The 24,605-nt window shown below is 49.8% G+C and overlaps 1 protein-coding gene across 2 annotated transcripts in view; it reads right to left on the bottom strand.

Annotated features, from left to right (window-relative positions):
- Window positions 1-24,605, bottom strand: part of B3GNTL1 (UDP-GlcNAc:betaGal beta-1,3-N-acetylglucosaminyltransferase like 1) — a 118,843-nt gene that overhangs the window by 21,802 nt on the left and 72,436 nt on the right. For both annotated transcript variants that reach the window (XM_079904180.1, XM_079904181.1), the window contains 2 exons: window positions 12,932-13,027; window positions 396-520 (listed from right to left, as the gene is read on the bottom strand). In XM_079904180.1, the coding sequence (XP_079760306.1) occupies window positions 396-520; window positions 12,932-13,027 (221 nt within the window). The remainder of the gene's footprint in view (window positions 1-395; window positions 521-12,931; window positions 13,028-24,605) is intronic.

Below are 24,605 nucleotides of genomic sequence, written 5' to 3'. Positions count from 1 at the left end.
CCTTGTGATGCCCCACAGAGGAAGCGGCCCAACCTCGGTCCCAGTAGCCCTCCCCTTGGTGGGCGGAGAAGGAAGAGGGTGCCCCCAGCCCGCCTGTAATCACGTTAGCGGGGGGCTGGGCTCACGCTGAGAATCCCGTCAACTCAAAGCAAGTGAGAACAAAACCCCAAGAGAACAACTACACGTGAATCCTACCTCACTTCAAAAAAGTGAGAACAGACATTTGGCCTTGATCCTGGGGAAATGCTGGTCCGTGGACCTAGGACAACGTCCCTCCCGGGAGGCCGCAGGCCCCGTGCCGGCCACGCTCCCAGGTTTCCTGCCTTGCGACCTGACTGGGTCACCTGTGTCTGCCCCACTGACCCCGCCTGGTCTGGCCCCCTGGACTTGCGTACTCGAGGATGGAGTGTGTGGCCGCGCCGGGGTGGTAGCGGTAGAGAAGCAGGCTCTGGTCCACGCGGACGAGCCCGCCGCCCTTCCTCAGGTGTTCGTGGAAGAACAGCAAGTCCTCGGGGACACCCTGCGGGATGAAAGAAACGTGTCTCCACTCACGACAGAGCCTCATTCTGGCGACGGGAGACGCGGATCCGTCCGGCACCCCATGCCATGCTTGAGCCTGGCATGACCCGTGAGGCCTCAGCGGGAAAACAACACGTCCAGCTCCCCCACCTTGTGGCCGGCACTGGGCAAGCGTGACCACAAGAGGCGTCTTCAGGACAAGAAGGTGCCCGAGGGGTGGACCCAAGCCCCAGTGTCACCCTCACTCACAGCCTCAAACTTGACCCCTGGCCCGCGCTGCTGGCCCGCTGACCTGCCCCCTCCCTGTTGACGAGCTTGCTGCTCCGAGGGTCTGCAGCGTCCCGCTGGGTGTTCCCGTCCTGTGAGAACGCAGGCCTCCCGCCCCCTCCTGGAGAAGCGCAGACCAGGGCTGGCCGTTGGGGTCACAGCCACCCTGCTGGTCAGTCTGGGGGATCTCAGTCCTGGTGGGGACACCAAGTTGGCTCCCCTCACTTTTTTAAATTCAAGGTGAAAACCAAGTGAGCAGGGGTTCTGGACAGGAGGTCACCCAGGGTGTGTCTGGTGAGCAGAGCCCAGCAATGGCTGGGGACACTGCCAGGACCCCTGCTCCGGGCAGAGGCTGGTTTCCTGACAGCCCAGAGGCTGCTGCTCTCCGGCCCCAGCCTGTCCTCCTCTGCCGGTTCCCCAGCCCGAGCTCGGTTTCACTGAGCCAATGCCAGCACCACAGCCGGGCCCACTGCTTCCAGTAAAGCCACGGCTGTCCCCCAGCTCGTCCACCCCGAGAGGAAGGCGGCACAGCTGGCCTCTGAGGTCTCGATGTCCTGATGGAGCCTGGTGGCCGTCATCCTCGGGGGGAGATGGGACCCCTGGCCCCTCTTGGCCAGCTTCTTGGCCCGAGCGTATCCCCTGACTGGGCCCTGTGCACCTGGCCTCTGGGGTCTGTGATGAACTGATGCTCTTTGTCTGTGGCCGCCCAGGCGCGAGGTCCGCTGCCTCCTGGCTCGGGCCTGAGCGCCATCCCTGGAAGCAGCCCACTCAGCTCTCACTCCTGAGCTGCCACACTGGGCACCAGCCTGCCCGCCTCCGTCCCTGAACAAAGCCACCGCTGCCCAGGGAATCGCCGCCTGGGGTCCCTGACACACCGCAAGGCCGTCAGGGCAACGCGATGGAAGCCAGCCGAGTAGGAAATCGGCGCAGTCTCGTTAGCGATGCAGAAACACGCGAACCACTTCACTTGCAGCGTCGGGCGGTTCAATCAATCAGTGACTCGATGGACTACTGTGTGGTGACTGAAGTGTTTTCACAAAGACCACAACGACATGAAAAGATTTATAACAAAATGTTAAGTTAAAAATCAAGTTTCAAAATTGTGTTTGCAGCTTGGCTAAAAGTGGTCCACAGTAAAAAGAAGACAGAAGGACCCCACACAAAAGTTCACAGCAGATGTGTGGTGATGGGTTCACGGGTCATTTGCATAGTTTTTCCTTTTTCTAATTTTCTGCATTTTCAGAGTCATCTTTCAAGAGCACATTGTGAACTCATATCAGGAAGATGGCGGAAGAGTAAGACGCGGAGATCACCTTCCTCCCCACAGATACACCAGAAATACATCTACACGTGGAACAACTCCTACAGAACACCTACTGAAGGCTGGCAGAAGACCTCAGACCTCCCAAAAGGCAAGAAACTCCCCAAGTACCTGGGTAGGGCAAAAGAAAAAAAAAGAAAAAACAGAGACAAAAGAATAGGGACGGCACCTGCACCAGTGGGAGGGAGCTGTGAAGGAGGGAAAGTTTCCACACACTAGGAAGCCCCTTCGCGGGCGGAGACTGCGGGAGGCGGAGGGGAGCTTCGAAGCCGCGGAGGAGAGCACAGCAACGGGTGCGGAGGGCAAAGCGGGGAGATTCTCGCACAGAGGATCGGTGCCTACCGGCACTCACCAGCCCGAGAGGCTTGTCTGCTCACCCACCGGGGCGGGCGGGGCTGCGAGCTGAGGCTCTGAGGCTCGGGTTTCGGTTTCTGACGGAGCGCAGGGAGAGGACTGGGGTTGGCAGACGGAGCGCAGGAAGAGGACTGGGGTTGGCGGCTTGAACATAGCCTGAAGGGGTTAGTGCACCACAGCTAGCCGGGAGGGAGTCCGGGGAAAAGTCTGCACCTGCCGAAGAGGCAAGAGACTTTTTCTTCCCTCTTTGTTTCCTGGTGCGTGAGGAGAGGGGTTTAAGAACGCTGCTTAAAGGAACTCCAGAGACGGGCGCGAGCCGCGGCTAAAAGCGCGAACCCCAGAGACGGGCGCGAGCCGCGGCTAAAAGCGCGGACCCCAGAGACGGGCGGGAGACGCTAAGGCCGCTGCTGCCGCCACCAGGAAGCCTGTGTGCGAGCACAGGTCACTCTCCACACCCCTCTTCCGAGGAGCCTGTGCAGCCCGCCACTGCCAGGTTCCCGGGATCCAGGGACAACTTCCCCGGGAGAACGCACGGCGGGCCTCAGGCTGGTGCAAAGTCACGCCGGCCTTTGCCGCAGGCCCGCCCCGCACTCCGTGCCCCTCCCTCCCCGCCGGCCTGAGTGCGCCAGAGCCCCCGGATCAGCGGCTCCTTTAACCCCGTCCTGTCTGAGCAAAAAACAGACGCCCTCTAGCGACCTACACGCAGAGGCAGGGCCAAATCCAAAGCTGAGCCCCTGTGAGCTGTGAGAACAAAGAAGAGAAAGGGAAATCTCTCCCAGCAGCCTCAGAAGCAGCGGATTAAAGCTCCACAATCAACTTGATATACCCTGCATCTGTGGAATACCTGAACAGACAACCAATCATCCCAAATTAAGGAAGTGGACTTTAGGAGCAAGATCTATGATTTTTTCCCCTTTTCCTCTTTTTGTGAATGTGTATGCTTCTGTGTGAAATCTTGTCTGTATAGTCTGCTTCAACCATTTGTCCTAGGGTTCTATCCGTCCATGGTTTTTTTTTAAAATTTTTTCTTAATAATTTTAATTTTAATAACATTATTATACTTTACCTTCATTCTTTCTTTCTTTCCTTCCTTCCTTCCCTCCTTTAGACAACGAATCATCCCAAATTGAGGAGGTGGTCTCTGACAGCAAGATTTATGATTTTTCCCCCTTTACCTCTTTTAGTGAGGGTGTATGTGTATGCTTCTGTGTAAGATTTTGTCTGTATAGCTTTGCTTCCAACATTTGTCCTAAGGTTCTATCCGTCCCTTTTTTTTTCTAAATAAGAATTTTTTAATTCAATAACTTTATTATACTTTATTTTATTTTTACTGTATCTTCTTTCTTTCTGTCTTTTTTCCTTCTTTCCCTTCCTTCCTCCCTCCCTCCCTCCCTTTCTTTCCTTCTTGCCTTCTTTCCTTCTTTGCTTCTTTCTTTCTTTCTTTCTTTCTTTCTTTCTTCCTTCCTTCCTTCCTTCCTTCCCTCCATTCCTTCTTTCTTTCCTCATACTTCTACTAATTCCCTCTACTTTTTCTCCCTTTTATTCTGAGCCATGTCGATGAAAGGCTCTTGGTGCTCCAGCCAGGAGTCAGGGCTCTGTCTCTGAGGTAGGAGAGCCAACTTCAGGACACTGGTCAACAAGAGACCTCCCAGCTCCACATAATATCAAACGGCGAAAATCTCCCAGAGACCTCCATCTTAACACCAGCACCCAGCTTCACTCAACGACCAGCAAGCCACAGTGCTGGACAACCTATGCCAAACAACTAGCAAAACAGGAACACAACCCCACCCATTAGCAGAGAGGCTGCCTAAAATCATAATAAGGCCACAGACACCCCAAAACACACCACCAGACGTGAACCTGCCCACTAGAGAGACAAGATCCAGCCTCATCCACCACAACACAGGCACTAGTCCCCTCCACCAGGAAGCCTACACAACCCACTGAACCAACCTTAGCCACTGGAGACAGACATCAAAAACAGCGGGAACTATGAACCTGCAGTCTGCAAAAAGGAGACTCCAAACACAGTAAGATAAGCAAAATGAGAAGACAGAAAAACACACAGCAGATAAAGGAGCAAGATAAAAATGCACCAGACCTAACAAATGAAGAGGAAATAGGCAGTCTACCTGAAAAAGAATTCAGAATAATGATAGTAAGGATGATCCGAAATCTTGGAAATAGAATGGACAAAATGCAAGAAACAGTTAACAAGGACCTAGAAGAAATAAAGATGAAACAAGCAACGATGAACAACACAATAAATGAAATGAAAAGTACTCTAGATGGGATCAACAGCAGAATAACTGAGGCAGAAGAACGGATAAGTGACCTGGAAGATAAAATAGTGGAAATAACTACTGCAGAGCAGAATAAAGAAAAAAGAATGAAAAGAACTGAGGACAGTCTCAGAGACATCTGGGACAACATTAAACGCACCAACATTCGAATTATAGGGGTTCCAGAAGAAGAAGAGAAAAAGAAAGGGACTGAGAAAATATTTGAAGAGATTATAGTTGAAAACTTCCCTAATATGGGAAAGGAAATAGTTAATCAAGTCCAGGAAGCACAGAGAGTCCCATACAGGATAAATACAAGGAGAAATATGCCAAGACACATATTAATCAAACTGTCAAAAATTAAATACAAAGAAAGCATATTAAAAGCAGCAAGGAAAAAACAACAAATAACACATAAGGGAATCCCCATAAGGTTAACAGCTGATCTCTCAGCAGAAACCCTACAAGCCAGAAGGGAGTGGCAGGACATACTGAAAGTGATGAAGGAAAAAACCTGCAGCCAAAACTACTCTACCCAGCAAGGATCTCATTCAGATTTGATGGAGAAATTAAAACCTTTGCAGACAAGCAAAAGCTGAGAGAGTTCAGCACCACCAAACCAGCTTTACAACAAATGCTAAAGGATCTTCTCTAGGCAAGAAACACAAGAGAAGGAAAAGACCTATAATAATGAACCCAAAACAATTTAGAAAATGGGAATAGGAACATACATATCGATAATTACCTTAAATGTAAATGGACTAAATGCTCCCACCAAAAGACACAGATTAGCTGAATGGATACAAAAACAAGACCCTTATATATGCTGTCTACAAGAGACCCACTTCAGACCTAGAGACACATACAGACTGAAAGTAAGGGGATGGAAAAAGATATTCCATGCAAATGGAAACCAAAAGAAAGCTGGAGTAGCAATTCTCATATCAGACAAAATAGACTTTAAAATAAGGACTATTAAAAGAGACAAAGAAGGACACTATATAATGATCAAGGGATCGATCCAAGAAGAAGATATAACAATTGTAAATATTTAGGCACCCAACATAGGAGCACCTCAATACATAAGGCAAATACTAACAGCCATAAAAGGGGAAATCGACAGTAACACATTCATAGTAGGGGACTTAAACACCCCACTTTCACCCATGGACAGATCATCCAAAATGAAAATAAATAAGGAAACACAAGCTTTAAATGATACATTAAACAAGATGGACTTAATTGATATTTATAGGACACTCCATCCAAAAACAACAGAATACACATTTTTCTCAAGTGCTCATGGAACATTCTCCAGGATAGATCATATCTTGGGTCACAAATCAAGCCTTGCTAAATTTAAGAAAATTGAAATTGTATCAAGTATCTTTTCTGACCACAACGCCATGAGACTAGATATCAATTACAGGAAAAGATCTGTAAAAAATACAAACACATGGAGGCTAAACAATACACTACTTAATAATGAAGTGATCACTGAAGAAATCAAAGAGGAAATAAAAAAATACCTAGAAACAAATGACAATGGAGACACAACGACCCAAAACCTATGGGATGCAGCAAAAGCAGTTCTAAGGGGGAAGTTTATAGCAATACAAGCCCACCTTAAGAAGCAGGAAACATCTCGAATAAATAACCTAACCTTGCACCTCAAGCAATTAGAGAAAGAAGAACAAAAAAAAAACCCAAAGCTAGCAGAAGGAAAGAAATCATAAAAATCAGATCAGAAATAAATGAAAAAGAAATGAAGGAACAATAGTAAAGATCAATAAAACTAAAAGCTGGTTCTTTGAGAAGATAAACAAAATAGATAAACCACTAGCCAGACTCATCAAGAAAAAAAGGGAGAAGACTCAAATCAATAGAATTAGAAATGAAAAAGGAGAGGTAACAACTGACACTGCAGAAATAAAAAAGATCATGAGAGATTACTACAAGCAACTCTATGCCAATAAAATGGACAACCTGGAAGAAATGGACAAATTCTTAGAAATGCACAACCTGCCAAGACTGAATCAGGAAGAAATAGAAAATATGAACAGACCAATCACAAGCACTGAAATTGAAACTGTGATTAAAAATCTTCCAACAAACAAAAGCCCAGGACCAGATGGCTTCACAGGCGAATTCTATCAAATATTTAGAGAAGAGCTAACACCTATCCTTCTCAAACTCTTCCAAAATAATAGCAGAGGGCGGAACACTCCCAAATTCCTTCTATGAGGCCACCATCACCTTGATACCAAAACCAGACAAGGATGTCACAAAGAAAGAAAACTACAGGCCAATATCACTGATGAACATAGATGCAAAAATCCTCAACAAAATACTAGCAAACAGAATCCAACAGCACATTAAAAGGATCATACACCATGATCAAGTGGGGTTTATTCCAGGGATGCAAGAATTCTTCAATATACGCAAATCAATCAATGTGATACACCATATTAACAAATTGAAGGAGAAAAACCATATGATCATCTCAATAGATGCAGAGAAAGCTTTTGACAAAATTCAACACCCATTTATGACAAAAACCCTGCAGAAAGTAGGCATAGAGGGAACTTTCCTCAACATAATAAAGGCCATATATGACAAGCCCACAGCAAACATCATCCTCAATGGTGAAAAACTGAAAGCATTTCCACTAAGATCAGGAACAAGACAAGGTTGCCCACTCTCACCACTCTTATTCAACATAGTTTTGGAAGTTTTAGCCACAGCAATCAGAGAAGAAAAAGAAATAAAAGGAATCCAAATCGGAAAAGAAGAAGTAAAGCTGTCACTGTTTGCAGATGACATGATCCTATACATAGAGAATCCTAAAGATGCTACCAGAAAACTACTAGAGCTAATCAATGAATTTGGTAAAGTGGCAGGATACAAAATTAATGCACAGAAATCTCTGGCATTCCTACATACTAATGATTAAAAATCTGAAAGTGAAATCAAGAAAACACTCTCATTTACCACTGCAACAGAAAGAATAAAATATCTAGGAATAAACCTACCTAAGGAGACAAAAGACCTGTATGCAGAAAATTATAAGACACTGATGAAAGAAATTAAAGATGACACAAATAGATGGAGAGATATACCATGTTCTTGGATTGGAAGAATCAACATTGTGAAAATGACTCTACTACCCAAAGCAATCTATAGATTCAATGCAATCCCTATCAAACTACCACTGGCATTTTTCACAGAACCAGAACAAAAAATTTCGCAATTTGTATGGAAACACAAAAGACCCCGAATAGCCAAAGCAATCTTGAGAACGAAAAAAGGAACTGGAGGAATCAGGCTCCCTGACTTCAGACTATACTACAAAGCTACAGTAATCAAGACAGTATGGTACTGGCACAAAAACAGAAAGATAGATCAATGGAACAGGATAGAAAGCCCAGAGATAAACCCACGAACATATGGACACCTTATCTTTGATAAAGGTGGCAGGAATGTACAGTGGAGAAAGGACAGCCTCTTCAATAAGTGGTGCTGGGAAAACTGGACAGGTACATGTAAAAGTATGAGATTAGATCACTCCCTAACACCATACACAAAAATAAGCTCAAAATGGATTAAAGACCTAAATGTAAGGCCAGAAACTATCAAACTCTTAGAGGAAAACATAGGCAGAACACTCTATGACATAAATCACAGCAAGATCCTTTCTGACCCACCTCCTAGAGTAATGGAAATAAAAACAAAAATAAACAAATGGGACCTAATGAAACTTCAAAGCTTTTGCACAGCAAAGGAAACCATAAACAAGACCAAAAGACAACCCTCAGAATGGGAGAAAATATTTGCAAATGAAGCAACCGACAAAGGATTAATCTCCAAAATTTACAAGCAGCTCATGCAGCTCAATAACAAAAAAACAAACAACCCAATCCAAAAATGGGCAGAAGACCTAAATAGACATTTCTCCAAAGAAGATATACAGACTGCCAACAAACACATGAAAGAATGCTCAACATCATTAATCATTAGAGAAATGCAAATCAAAACTACAATGAGATATCATCTCACACCAGTCAGAATGGCCATCATCAAAAAATCTAGAAACAATAAATGCTGGAGAGGGTGGGGAGAAAAGGGAACACTCTTGCACTGCTGGTGGGAATGTGAATTGGTTCAGCCACTATGGAGAACAGTATGGAGGTTCCTTAAAAAACTACAAATAGAACTACCATATGACCCAGCAATCCCACTACTGGGCATATACCCTGAGAAAACCAAAATTCAAAAAGAGTCATGTACCAAAATGTTCATTGCAGCTCTATTTACAATAGCCTGGAGATGGAAACAACCTAAGTGCCCATCATCGGATGAATGGATAAAGAAGATGTGGCACATATCTACAATGGAATATTACTCAGCCATAAAAAGAAACGAAATTGAGCTATTTGTAATGAGGTGGATAGACCTAGAGTCTGTCATACAGAGTGAAGTAAGTCAGAAAGAAAAAGAAAAATACCGTATGCTAACACATATATATGGAATTTAAGAAAAAAAAATGTCATGAAGAACCTAGGGGTAAGGCAGGAATAAAGACACAGACCTACTAGAGAATGGACTTGAGGTTATGAGGAGGGGGAAGGGTGAGCTGTGACAGGGCGAGAGAGAGTCATGGACATATACACACTAACAAACGTAGTAAGGTAGATAGCTAGTGGGAAGCAGCCGCATGGCACAGGGATATCGGCTCGGTGCTTTGTGACAGCCTGGAGGGGTGGGATAGGGAGGGTGGCAGGGAGGGAGACGCAAGACATATGGGAACATATGTGTATGTATAACTGATTCACTTTGTTATAAAGCAGAAACTAACACACCATTGTAAAGCAATTATACCCCAATAAAGATGTTAAAAAAGAAAAAAAGAGCACATTGTGACTCTGCGCTTTATAGATTTAGGAAGGAGAAAATGTCCTCTCTTCTCATGACCAACAGGACCTCAACCCCAGAGTTCCCTTATTTCTGGCAAAGAGACAAGTGAGAATTTAGCCAGAGGAGGTGCCTGGGACGTGGCTGGAGGGCACCCCCCACCCCCGATTCACAAGAGCCTGGGCACCGCTGACCGATCGCAAACAGCGACAGAGGCCGCGATGGGATGCAGAGGTGACGTCAAGGAAGATGGGGTGCTGAGCCCCGGTTCCCCGTGGAGATGGGGGCCTGGGCAGACCTGGGGGATCAGCCGGAGCCCTGGGGCCTCTGGGGTGTGAGAACGCGGTTGGATGGGTAGGCACCCTCAGAGATGTGGTGAAAGGGGATTAGGACCCTGTGGGACAAAAGGAAACAAAGAAGGAGAGACACACCCTCCTCCCCTCCCTGCCCTCAACACCCGCTGCACTTCCCTGCGGTGGCAGAGGGGGCGACCCTGAGGTAGGAATCCCATGAACTGCAGCTATACAAAGCCCGTGTGAGAAGAAACAGAAAACAGACACTTCCGTGGACAGAAATTCACCCCAAATAACAACAACAACAAAAACCATGAAGGAGAACTCTGGTTCCACACATCGGAATCAGGTCCGCATTAAGACCAATCCCAGTGAAACCATGAGTCTTTAACAAGGGAGGAATTCTCAGAGCCTCCAGGAAAAGGTCAAGCACCTTACAAAGCCGAGCGAATCGAAGGAGCGTCAGGCAAAGCAAGGCAACAGGGAGCTGTGCTGTCAAGACATGCAAGCGAAGGTGTGACTCAGGGTTTTCTGTCCAGCCCGTACCTCCTTCACATGTCCAGAGCCACAGTCTGAATGGGCAGGAACTCAAGGAACGCCGAGGCCCGGACAGCCTGACATGCGAGGCTGAGTCCAGGGACACAGATGGGCAGCTGGGGACTCAGCACGCGGGGTTGCCTTCTGACGAGAGCAGAAATCACGCAACCAAACAGGAGGAGAAAGGAAAGAGGGAACAGATGATCTACTGGCTGCTGTTGAGGCAACAGGTGGGGGTCAGAATACCTTCAAAAACCGAAAAACAAAAAGCCAACCAGGAAAGGTTTAAGCAGAGCACTTGGGACCAAGGGCGTTTAAAGAGAGAGAAATACAAAGATGACAAAATACAGACCTTCTTCGATACCAAGAGAGGTTTTCAATGCACCAGAGAAGGTGCTAACTTCTGGCTCTGGGTGGCTGAGTGGCCAACCTCTACGGCATCTGTGAGCCCCATGCCCAGAGTGGGAAGCCCCGGGGCGGGGAGATAAAACCCACAAAACAGGGGTGGAAGCCCCAGCCTTGCTGCTCTGACATCCTCAGGATAGAATCTGGGACGAGCACAAGTGGGAGTGAGAGGAAATCCCAGAACGCTGAGACCCAGGATGGGAGAAAATACCCACAAGCAAGTATCTGACCAAGAACACCAACAACTCAACAATAAGAAGACACCCCGCTTAAAACTGGGCAAAAGATCTGGACGCTTCATAAAATAACATACAAGTAGCCAATCGGTGCATGAAAAATTGCTCAACATCATAAGTCATCTCAGAAATGAAAATTAAAATACAACAAGAAACTACAGAACTGCAATCAGAATGGCTAAAATGCAGAGCCTGGGGTACACCCTCTGGAGAGGGGGAGACAGCTCGTAACTCACACAGCGACTCCGAGCCTGGGGATCTTTCCAACAGATGCAAAAGCACTTCTGCAAAGTGTCTGCTGTGCTGGGTGGCGACCCCCTCCAGGCCGTTCCCCCTCCAAGACTTTTTCACCCAGGCCAGACCGGCCCTCAGAAGAGCCCTGTTCTGAACCAACAAACACCATTTTTGTCACTTTCCTTTTTGTTTAAGGGCCTGAAACCGTTGCCTCCTGGGGACATCCAGACCCCTCAGCTGGATGCTGTCCTGCGCCGGATGGCGCCCTCCTCCAAATCTCCGACTCCCCTCCCCCACCTTGCCTCTGCGAGTGCATTTTCCCAATTTAAAACCTGTGCACCTTGCAGGTTCCAGCTCGTGGCCGCTGTGTCCACGACCACTCAGCCACCCTCACCCCCGAGTCTCGCCACCATCCTGCTCTGCGTCCTTTAGCACCTCGACTGTCCCGGCTGCTTCGGTTCCCTGCCCTTCTCTCCATGGGCAAGAACTGCAGCCTCTTGGGCCTGGAGAATCAGCTGAGGACCAGTCCCCAAACCTAAGTCCAGCCCTCAGGGCACTATGCTCCCCTCGAGCCCCTGGTTTGTAAACCTGAGACCAGCACTACTCCTGGAGGGCACGTCTGGGCGACCATGAGGGACCGTCCGGCCAGGGTCCAGTGCAGGGGGCAGTGGGGGAGCCAGCCTCTCCCTCTAAAATGAGACTGTGTGCGTGATGGGCAGGGGAGTAGGCAGAGGAATGCCGGGTAGGAGCAGGGAGGGGGTTGGCTCCAAGCGGCCCCTGTGCAGTCAGTGAAGGTCCCCCCGAAGTGGAGAGGACATTCAGAGCAGGCAGGACCGTGGCCAAGGTTCTGGGGCAGACGGTGAGCCTGGGCCTGAGTTACCCCCACCTTCCAGCCTGATGGGCCTTAACATGCCTGGCCCACCCCTTCCACCACGAGGACCAGAACTCATGATCTCAAAGCCAATTTAAGGGCGGGGGGGTTAAGGGAAAATAAACTAACCCTCAGGTTTACCTTCTGATCGGTGTCGGAGTGCTCACTCTTAAGACCGTCGGGGTGGGAGGGGAGCAGGTCAGCGTCGCGTCCCCATTTCTAGGCCGGAGCCCGGAGACCAGCGTGGGCCCCGCTCTGCAGGTGAGGCCCCTCAGGTAGGCGAGGGTGCAGACGAAGGAGCCAGGCCAGCTTGGACCCGAACACCCCAGGGCCACTGGCCACGGGAGAACTGGGGAGCTCTTCCCCCGCTGCCGTCCAGGGGTGGCAGGATGACACTGCCCACCTCCTGCGCTTTCCCACAAACAGCTCTTAAAGCAGGATGAGGCAACCAGGGCCGGGCAGGTGTGAGCCAGGAGCAGACGCCCGGCGCCCACAGCCTTCACACAGAAATCCCCTGCTTCCCGCACAACACAGGCCGAGCGGTGCCCCGGCTGCACCCTGGGAAGCTCAGCACGCCCGGCCCGGAAGCAGGAAGCGCTGCAAAGGCCCTGACGGGGGCCGGCGGCCCAGCCCGGCCCCGCCCAGCCCAGCACGGCCCAGCTCAGCCCAGAGGAGGAATCCACGGGACACGCACTTACCCGCCCGCCCTCGTCAAATGGGCCCACGTGGGAGAACCAGGCTCGGGAGCAGAACCAGGTGGGCATGATCACGGTGGGGCCATTGGAGGTAAACACCTGGAAGCAATTAGTATGGACACAATTAACAGAGAAAAACAGCTCATCACACAACCCACAGGTTATTTCCCACAAAGTCACTCAGAAGGTGACAAGCAAATGTGCACATCCCTTCCCTGTCGGTACAAAGGTTCAAGGGGCTTTAGAGCCAGGTCAGTGGTGTCCAGCTCCCAAGGCTGACAGATGGGCTCAAAGTCCCCCACCAGGTCCTGTTCTGCGGCTGATGAACCACCCAGGTTCTCGGGGGGCGTGCTCTAATCACTGCTGGAGCCAGTTAACGAAAACAAGCATCTAAGATGAAGAGAGATGACAAGGCATTGCACGAAAACAAGCATCTAAGATGAAGAGGGATGACAAGGCATTGCATGCCCACTATGTGGGGCCTTCTTCACCATGTCCAGCACCATTGGTGGACAGCTGGGCTCGGGGGCTCTGCAGTCTTACTTTATTTCTACTATATTATAAAATCTGCACTTGCACCATTGACTCTGTGAGAACCTGGCGGACGTTCGGTCCGTCCTGGACCCGAATCACTGACAGTGAGAGGCTGTGAGCGCACTGTGGGGACCAGGGAGCCAGAGGCCGGAAGCTGAGCTGGAACAGAGCAGGATGGACAGACCCGTGTCCCTCTGTGCCTGGGACGTTTCTTCTGTATTTGGACGTGGCCTGTGAACGTCCAGCAGCAAACGGTCACTCAGGACAGGTCGCCCCTCGCATGCAGCCCACACCCGCCAAGCTCGCTCAGCCCTGAGCAAGCATCTCTTCAGCACTTTTGCTTCAAGACGATTCCACCACCACCTCACGCGGCACCCCAAGTGGCTTCTGCGTCTGAGCCACAGGTGTGACCTGAGCCTGGGTTTTGCCGTGAGCGAATGCAACCTCAATCACACAAGTCACTGGGCTTCTTTTAAAGCTGGGGAACATTAATGAGGGTGAGGTCCAAACATTTATCACCATTTTACACAAAAACAAAGCCGGGTTGTAGTGGTTACACAAATATGCACACGTGCTAAAACTCACAAAGCTGTATACCAAAAAGGAAAACAGCTCGTTTTACTTTAATTTTTCTTAAACTTTTTTTTTTTTTTTTTTTTTTTTTTTTTTTTTTTGCAGTACGCGGGCCTCTCACTGTTGTGGCCTCTCCCGTTGCAGAGCACAGGCTCTGGACGCGCAGGCTCAGGGGCCATGGCTCACGGGCCCAGCCGCTCTGCGGCATGTGGGATCCTCCTGGACCGGGGCACGAACCCGTGTCCCCTGCATCGGCAGGTGGACTCTCAACCACTGCGCCACCAGGGAAGCCCCAAACATTTTTTATTTAAATGGTTTTTCCAGGCTTAATGATGCCTCGGAGGGGACATCTGTGTAAAAAAAATCAGAGGCACACACATTCCTTACCACATAGATACGCACAGACACACACAGAGACACACACAGAGACACACAGACACACACACACAGAGCAGCCGGCCACCTCTCCAGGCCGTCACACTGTCCAACATGAAGACTGACCAGAGGAGACAGGGCTGCCAAGGGGATACCAGCTTTGCAGCTGCCTCTGTGCACTGGGGCCTCCAGAGCAGTGAGCCCCAAAGGGCCCCCAGAAGTCCCCGCCTCTCGAGTTCTCTGCTCACTCTGGAGCCTCACTGACCACAAATGTGGGGAAACACATTTGTGGAATTTTCTCTCTGCCGACACAGGAAAGAAATGAGGCTGGAGTGGTGACGAGGACGTTGGTGATTGACGTGGGCGCTGCTCGAAGGCACAATGGGGTCCCTCACACCCCTCCGTGAGGTTAGGAAGTGGAGCAGCTACCTACATACGGGTTCCGAGTTTTTTGTTGGTTTCTTTTGCGGTACGCGGGCCTCTCATTGTTGTGGCCTCTCCCGTTGCGAAGCACAGGCTCCGGACGCGCAGGCTCAGCGGCCATGGCTCACGGGCCTATCCGCTCCGCGGCATGTGGGATCTTCCCGGACCGGGGCACGAACCTGCGTCCCCTGCATCGGCAGGCGGACTCTCAACCACTGCACCACCAGGGAAGCCCACGGGTTCCGAGTTTTAAATGTGGTTTCCAGCAAGACAGAACTTGTGAGGGTCTTAACAACCCTTCTAGAAATTTGCCAGGCATCGGTTCTAGTCACCGTTTAAACTGAGTTATGTGCACGTGAACGAATCCCATGTTTTAACCTGGTGTGTGAAGTGTAGCATGTAGGGGTCCCAGCGGGCAGTGAGTCCCTCGGCCGCCCTCAGTACACAGGTGCCGCTGTCTGTCCCCTCGAGGCTGCCACTGGGTCCCCCTTCCTCATCCTGTGGCAGAGCAGGGGGCCCAGGTTCTGTCCAGACTGGCCACCGACCAGCTGGCCGGGGGACGCCGTGGAGCCCTCGGGAGAAAGTGGCCTAGGCTTAATGAGCGTATCCCGCCTCTAAAATCCCAGCGACTCATTACAAGAAATCTTGACCAAAACTGTCTTAGAAGAAAACCAACCTTTCTTCCACGAATGGCGCGTTTGGGTCACTCACTGCACTCACATCACATGTCCAAGTGGCCAGGGCAGACCTCCTGTCCCCCACATGTGAAACATGGCCAGGCCCCAGAGCGTCAGGCAGGTCAGCAGGACTCCAGGGCCAGTTCCCTGGCTTGGTCACGATTCTGCCTCCACTGCCCCACGGGCTCAGGCCAGTCCAGCCAGCCCACTGGGGGGCCGAGGGCGGCTCCTGGCTTCTCTGGGGTTTGCCCTGCCAGCAGCCACTACCCCTAGCCTGGGCCACGGAAGTTCTGCCAACAGCTAGAGACCAGAACACAGGGCTCTCTCCCTTGACACTTGGGGGGCATGAAGGATCTGGGCACCAGGCTCCCTTTCCTCCCCTCGGCTGCACTGCCCGCTCTGACGTCTGGGTCAGGGTCCAAGGCAGGGAGGGAGAAGCACAGCAGCCCCCAGGAGGGAAGGGGTTCCCAGGGAGCTCCAAACACCCTGCCTCTCTTGGCCCCAGGCTCCGGGCACAGAGCCTTCAACCCCGACAAGCCCCTTGCACAGGCACACGCGCACACACACAGACACACACCCCACTCCCACTGCCCTGGGCAGGCGGCCCCGAGGGCTAGCCCACCACCCGCGAGAGGGATGTGCTGGAATTGAAGACCCCGGGTACCTAAGTCGGCTCACTTCCACTCTGATCAGGGGCACGGGGCAGGGGATGCCCACACCCTCCTCAGCCCAGCACACGAGCTCCCACACCCAGTGGCGCTGCAGCCTCAGAGGGCGGGGGCGGCTCGGGCAAGGACCCCGGAGGAGGGCTGAGGTCCCCACGCGGGGCTGGCTACAGCCACCCCCACCCCCACCCCCACCTGCGAGCACGGGCGCTGCGTCTGGCCGCGTTGGCTTCGTCACGTGACCACCATGTGCTCCTACTACCCACTGATTCTAACACACTCTCAGCCCCCAGGCCTCCGAGCCGAATGTTTGATTAACACACACGGGCTCGGCTCACCTGTGAGGCTTCATTCTGCCGGCGCTGCTGAGATGGACACCGCGGATGGCAGCTCACGTCACAGCTCAGGGTCCGGTCTGGTGGGGCCTCTTCCTAGCCTGCAGGCGGCCTTCTCCCCATGTCCCCACGCGGCAGCAAGAGCTCCAACGTCTGTGCTACTCAGCTCATCATGGGGCCCCACCCTCACGGCCTCAGCTGACCCTAGTGACTCTCAAAGGCCCCACCTCCCAATCCCATCATATTGCGGGGTTGGCTTCGAAACAGGAATGGGGGACACAGACACTCAGTGACCTGCAGCTTTGCTCTGCCCTGACCCCCAGTGTTAGGTGATCCAGAGCCCTGCTCCATGGACCCTCCCACCCAGGAGCCCATCAGCACTGACCACTCATTCCTAATTGCCCCCAAGCTCCAGACCACAGACCTGGCTGCCCACTGACATCTCCTCTTGGTTGTGTAAAGGGCGACTCAAACGACTTTCTTACAGCTTTGTTGACTATGATTGACATGCAATACACGGTACATATTTAAAGTCTGATGAACGTGACCAGCATACAAACCCCCTCCCCAGCTTCCTCATGCCCCTGTCTGTCCCCCTTGGTGAGCTCCCTGTCTCCCTCCCCAGGCAGTTGCTGATTTGCTTTTTTTTGGCTGAGTGCCTTGTGGGATCTTAGTTCCCCAACCAGGGATCGAACCCAGGCCCTTGGCAGTGAGAGTGCGGAGTCCTAACCACTGGACCACCAAGGAATTCCCTGATTTGCTTTCTATCACAAATAAGTTAGCTTGCATTTTCCAGAATTTCACATAAATAGAGTCACGCAGTAGTGCTCTTTTCTGGTTTCTCGCACTCAGTACCACCTGTTCGCTCAGAACTACAGCTGTTTTTCCATTCGCCTATTAGTGAACACAGGCTGCTCCCAGTTTGTGTTGTGGGTATATCTGTGTGTAAGCCTCTGGGTGGAGAGGCTTCCATTTCTCTCAGGTAAACACCCAGGAGGGAGTGGCTGGACGATAAGGCAGTTGTACGGTGAGCTTTCAAAAACAATTGCTGAATTGTTTTCCACAGTGGTTGGATCACCTGCATTCGCACCAGCGGTGTGTGAGCTCCCATTGGAGCTCCACATCCTCGCAAACACTTGGGATGGCCAGCCTTTATCTTCTAGACGTGCTAATAGGTGTGCTGCGGTATCTCGTGGTGGACTTAACATTTTTCTAATGGTTAATGATGCTGAACTAATTTACCATCCATATACCTTATTTGATGAAGCATCTATTCAAATCATTGGCCCCTTTTTTTATTGGGATGTTTGTTTTCTTATCACTGAGTCTTGAGAGTCCTACAGAGGTCTGGGCACAAGTCCTTTATCAGATATTATTTGTAAATATTTTCTCCCATTCCCCTGGCCTGTCTTTTCATTTTCTTAACAATGTCTTTCGGGACTTCCCTGGTGGCGCAGTGGTTAAGAATCTGCCTGCCAACACAGGGGACACGGGTTCGAGCCCTGGTCCGGGAAGATCCCACACGCCGTGGAGCAACTAAGCCCGTGTGCCACAACTACTGAGCCTGTGCTCTAGAGCCCACGAGCCACAACTACTGAGCCCACATGCCACAACTACTGAAGCCTGTGCACCTAGAGCCCGTGTTCCGCAACAAGAGAAGCCACCGCAATGAGAAGCCCACGCATTGCAACAAAGAGTAGCCCCTGCTCTCCACAACTAGAGAAAGCTCGCGCACAGCAGCAAAGACCCAATACAGCCAAAAATAAATAATTAATTAAAGAACAAAACAAAACAAAAAAATGTCTTTCAAAGAAGTTTGTAAATTTTTTTTGATAGGTAAGAACTGAATTTATTTAGAGAGAAACACACTCCACAGACAGACTGTGGGCCATCTCAGAAGGTGAGAAAGGCACCAGGTGTGGGGTTGTGAGTTTTTATAGGGGTGGGTAATTTCATAGGCTAATGAGTGGGAGGAGTATTCCAGCTATTTTGGGAAGGGGCGGGGATTTCCAGGAATTGGGCCACCACCCACTTTTTGATCCTATGGTCAGTCTTGGAACTGTCATGACGCCTGTGGGTGTGTCATTGAGCTGGCTAATGTGTTACAGTGAGCGTATACTGAGCTTCAAGGTCTAGTGGAAGTCAACTTGTCTGCCAATTTGGACCCATGTGGTTCTAATCCGTTTATGTCATGTCCTCGGGCTATGTCATTCTTTCAAAGGTTGTGCTCTGCCCCCTTCCCTCCTGTTTCATTCCCCCCTCAGAGATTTTACTCCCATATTCTTTATGGAAAGCAGAAGGGTGATGGTAAGGAGTTTGTAATGTTGATGAAGTCCAATTTATCCATTTTTTTCTCTTATGAATTGTGATTTTGGTATCTTATCTGAGAACTTTCTTGCCTAACCCAAGGTTGCAAAGATATTTTTCTGTTTTCTTCTAGAAGTTTTATAGTTTTAAGTTCTACATTTAGTTCTAGGGTCCATTTTGAGTTAACTTTCATATATGGTGTGAGGTTTTAAAGTCCCATTTTATCCACGTTTTTCATCTGTTCAAGGATTATGCTCTTTCTCCAGTGAACTGCATTTGCACTTTTATAAAAAAACCAGTTGTCTGTGTACACACGGGTCAATTCTGGACTCTAGTCTGTTCCTTTGATCTGTTTGTCTGTCTTTATGCCAACACATACTGTCTGGATTAGCCCTGAAGTCAGGCAGTGCTGGTCCTCTAGCTTTGTTCTTTTTCAGGTGAACTTTGGCTATTCTAAAGCCTTTGTATTTCCAACAAATTTTAGAATGAGTTTGTCAATTTCTATTTAAAAAAACCCTGCTGTGATATCGACGGGGACCACGATGAACATACAGATCAATCTGGGGAGGATGGACATCTCAACACTGAGTCCTCTAACCCATGAGCACCGTGTATCTCCCATTCACTTAGGTCTTATTTAATTTCTTGCAGTAATTGTACTAGTTTTCTTTGGTTGCTGTCACAAACTACCACAAACTTAGTGACTTAAAACAATAGTAGTCTATTTTCGTACAGTCTGGAGGGCAGAAGTTCTAAATGAGTCTCGCAGTGTGAGACTGGGGTGTCAGCAGGGCCTCCTCCATTCAGAGGCAGGGGCACCATCGTTCCTCACCTGGTCCAGCTTCTGGAGGCTGCCAGCATCCCTCGCCCTCCCTGGTTCACAGTCCCTCTCCTGTCTTCACAGCCAGCAGCTTGGTGCCTCCTCGTCTTTCTGGGTCAAATCTCCTTTGCCCCCTCTTATAAGGACACTTATGACGGCATTTACGGCCCACCTGGGTAACCCAGGACAATCTCCCTGTCTCAAAGTCCTCAATCACATCTGCAAAGACCCTTTTTCCATTTAAGGTAACATTTCCAGTGCGCCCACCGCCCCCCCAAATGTTTGCAAACGTTTTTGGTGGTTACACCTGGGTGGGGTGGGGTGGGGGGATGGGGGGATGGGAGGAATACTCCTGGTATCTAGTTAGGAAGGGAAATGAAATTTTAACTGTGATGAAACACACTACACCCTCAAGACGCTACGATTAAAAAGACTGACAACACCAAGTGAAAATCGTACACACTGCAGGAGGGGCGGTGAGACAGAACCACTTTGCAAAGCAGCTGAGCAGATGCTCAGACCCGCCGCACAACCAGCCACGCCCCTCCTGGGCACACGCCACACAAAACCTGTCCGCGAATGTTCCAAGCAGCTTTTTGCGCAACAGACAAAAACTGTTTGAACCCAAACGTTCATCAACAACGCGTGGCCGGACACTGAGGTGCAGCCGCAATGGACGCACCCCAGCAAATAGATAAGCTGCGGATAGGCACGCAACTCAGGTGAACGTCAGGGAAGAGCAGCCACCACGATTTCATTCGTGTGGAATCCTAAAAACGTGAATTCTAATCACTGGCAACAGAGATCAGGTCAGTGGTGCCTGCGGCTGAGGTGCAAAGATACGAACTTTAAAAACCTTTAACAAAATCTTTGCTGCCACCAAGGAAGCTGCCAGCACGAGTGTCCTGAAGTCATCAGTGCAGTTCTGAAACGCGTGAATCCCAGCATCCCAGCATCTGGGTGCTTGGGGGGCGGCGGGGGGGCGTCCTGGAGGGTCCAGGAAACCAGGCCTATCGCCGACAAATGCCACAGAAGGGCCCCTGAGGCCCTCTGCACCCAGCATTTTCTAGCAAATACAAAACATCAGTCCCAAGAAACGTGCTCCATAACTTCCCCTGTCAGAAAAAAGCGGATTTCACACTGTTATTTGGAAACCATTACAAAGCAAAACTGAGCTTCCTGTTTTCAATGCTTACTTGCCAAAACCCCAGATGTGTTTTCTGGCGAGTGACTCTGCAGCTGCACACCTGATTTCCAGCTGTTTCCCCCGGTTGTGGGACTGACCAGAGAAAACAGACCCAGTCCCCAGGCACACAGGCGCATGAAATGAGGCTGTGAGTGTAAAATGCACATCAGATTTTGAAGACTTACGAAAAAAAGAATGTCAAATATCTCGTTGATATTTTCCTAATGATCACGTTGAAAGGATAATAGTTTGTATATACTAGATTAAATAAAATATTATTATAATTAAATTCATCTGCTTTTTTTACCTTTTTAGTGTTAACTATTAAAATTTTTTTAAATTATATTTTGGCTTGCATTTGTGGCTCATGTCATATTTCTTTCTTTCTTTTTTTTAATTCAAGTATAGTTGATCCACAATGTTGTGTCAATTTCTGCTGTATCACATCATATTTCTAAGTATCTGTCCCCAAACAATTCAATCTGTTCTTTGGTGGTACAGACCCATGAAGCAGGAGGAAATGCACAGAAATGGCAAAGGCTAGTTCAGACAACGCGCGGCTCTGGCGAGAAGGAAGGAGTTTAGTCAGAGAAGAGCCAGGCCTTCACCAGAACTGGCTGAGGGTCGGGCCTTGGGTGGCTGTGGACTCTGTGAGCACAAGCCCGCCCCCCTGCGCTGCTTACTGCTTTGTCAGGACCTCCGATACTTGGAAATTAAAACAACGTACTTCTAAATTTCCATGGGTCGAAGAGAAAAAAACCCAAGAAACTCAGAAAAGATTTTAGGCCAAAAAGAAAGGAACAACACATCAAAATCGTGGAATGCAGCCAGAACAATATTTAGAGAAAATTTTACAGTTTGAAAAATGCTTATATTAGAAAAGAAGGTCTCAAACCAATGATCTAAGCTTCCACCTTAAGAGAGGAAAAGAGCAAAGTAAACAGAAGAAAGGACATAATAGATACAAGAGCAGAAATCCATGAAATAGAAAATGAACAATCAAGAATAACCAAAAGCTTATTCTTCAAAAAAAAAAAAAACCCCAATAATATCGACAAATCTCTAACTTACATATGATCAAAATAAAAGATAAAAGACACAAATGATCAGTATGAGGAATAAAAGAACCTAAGTCACTATAAAACCTACAGACATTAATAGCATAGTAAAGGAACATTATTAAGTTTATGCCAGTAAATTCAATGACCAGATAAAATGGACAAATTCTCAGCTGCTCCAGCCAAGCAGACCAGGTGCCTGATCTGGGGGGAAAGGCACCACAGATACCCCCAGCCCTGGTCCCCAGCCCACCACAAGCCCAAGAGACTCACCTGCCCACTTAATCCACAAACCGTTACCCGTGACAAGTTGTTCTAAGCAGTAAGTTTGGAGTCGCTGGTTAAGCAGCAGTACATAAGTAGAACCAACGTAAGTGTGTGTTGGGTGGCCTAAGTGGTGGAAATACCATGACCAGAAGGTAAAAGAAGTTAGAAGTGCCACAGGCAGCCCTGCCCCGTCCAGGGCTGGTGTGGAGGGAGGGGAGGAAGAGGGTCACCCCCAGAGCTGGGTAGTGGGGCATAGCACTCAGGGCCGGAGTCCTCTGTAGCTGCCATTGGGCACCCCCTACGTCCCCAGAAAGGACACGGGGCTGGAGGTGCCTAGGGCCCCACGAACCCCACATCCAGAACAAGAACTCCCGCGGAGCAGCTGTCAGCCGAGCAGCAAAGGTTTGGGCCTGTTTCCTCCAGTTTTGTGGCTGAACCATCATAGCGGCCGGACCTGGAGAGCCCTCCACGGGTCGGGCGTGTTGTTTGTGGGCTGCACGCTGGCCCCAAAGGGACAGTCCCTGAGGCCCAGAGCAGACCTCCCCCGTCCTGCCAGCTCTGGCGCCCGCGTGCACATCGGTCACTTTGCTGTGTTCTCCGTAGCGTCTCTCCCCACAAGGAGGGGCCTGTGCACTTTCTCATCTGACCTTCAGACTGAACCCAGGGAAACATCCACGTCCTGGAAACATATTCCACTTTCAGTTCCAGCGTTGGGCCGATGGAAGGAATCATTCGAAGTTCCAGAGAGATTTGCCAGCAGCCCTTTCAGAAGAGACACCAAGGCTTCCAGCATATGAATATTCAACAGCTGTTGAGGACGCTTCCGGGAAGTGTTCTCACGTGTGGTTCGTTCAAGGAACCCAAGTGTCAGGCCTACACAGACGCACCCTTGGTAAAATAAATGTTTGTTACGAGACAGCACGCTGGCCTGCAGTGGTCCTCCATCCCATAGGCCCTGGCAGGAAAGGCCCCAGAAGGGCACTCAGGCTGTCTGAATCACTGAACTTTCTGGAAGTATTGCAGGACAGAGGATCATGGGCTCGGGCACCCCTTTACTCACAAGCCATCACACAAGAACTGGTTACACATGGCCCAGGGAAGCAGTCAGACTCATCAACCCTTCTCGCCCACGCTTATGCATCATCATTTTATTTCACTGAGTCGTTCCAGCACCAGGAACCAGGCCCACCTGCTCTTTCTGAATCTAAGGAGGAAATGGACGGAGGGTAGATTTAATGCTTTAATACGATACTCTTCTCTGGAAAAAAAAGATGACTGCCAGGGTTTGGAATCTTGCTCCCAAATGAACTGAATAATATACATTAATAATATTTCAGATAGACCTTAAAATCCCAAATCCTAATCAGAGAGAACAGGAAGAGAAGGCCCACGTCCATTCCCGGATATGTGGTCAGTGTGTCCCCCAAGGACTAAAGCACTAAAAAGTAACTTACTAAGTGGGATTAAGAAAGAAAACACTACAGCCTACAACGGGCAGGCTACAGCATTGGGCACAATTTTAAAAATACTTTGGGGACTTCCTTGGTGGCGCAGTGGTTAAGACTCTGCACTCTCAATGCAGGGGGCCCGGGTTCAATCCCTGGTCAGGGAACTAGATCCCACACGCATGCCGCAACTAAGAGTTCACATGTCACAACTAAGGAGTCAGTGAGCCGCAACTAAGGAGCTGGCGAGCCACAATTAAAGAGCCCATGAGCCACAACTAAGGAGCCCGCCTGCCGCAACTAAGACCTGGTGCAACCAAATAAAGAAAAAAAGAAAAAGAAAACAAAATAAAATATTTTGAGTAGAAAATCAATACTGACGACATAAAAGTCAAGTCTGAGAACGAAATGCAGAACACTCAGGCTCCCCCCTAAAATGAGAGAGAAACCAAGGGTTTACAGCAGGTTTAGAAGCAGCTTCATGTCCCGAGAACCGCACATGGTGCCGTGTTGACCACGACACCCCACGTGTCCTCACACCTCTCTGTGCTCTGCGGCCTCCCGGCCTCATGATATCCCCCCAAGGGGTGGGAGCTCTGCCAGCCCGCCTCCTGCATGGATGACACAGAGCACATGCGTGCCACCCACACAGGCAATGCAGGACAGGGACGCCTTGGCCAAGAGCTCCACGTGGGCAGTTCTGCCCACAGGACGCTGGGCTGCAGGGCCAGCATTTTAGTTCACATGCATCCACACTCATCCCACGTGGATGGAGCCCGATTTACATTTGGTAAATGTAAAATCCTGGTTCCAGAAACATCTGCTGAGCCACTTACGACGTTGACGCAGCCGGTGGTGGAGGAAAGGTTTTGGCGGCTTGACTGGTTTTCACTGGCAGGTGAGGGTCTGACCTGGCGACCTACAGGCACACACTGCCCAGGCCAGCTGCTGACCTGCCCAGGTGGTGGGACCTGAGGGGGTGCACGCAGCTGGTTCCAGCTGCTGCAGAACA

Source organism: Stenella coeruleoalba (genome assembly GCF_951394435.1).
Source record: "Stenella coeruleoalba genome assembly, chromosome: 19".
NCBI lineage: Eukaryota > Metazoa > Chordata > Mammalia > Artiodactyla > Delphinidae > Stenella > Stenella coeruleoalba.
Note: the sequence above shows the minus strand (reverse complement) of the source record. Positions and strands in the feature narration are given on the sequence as shown.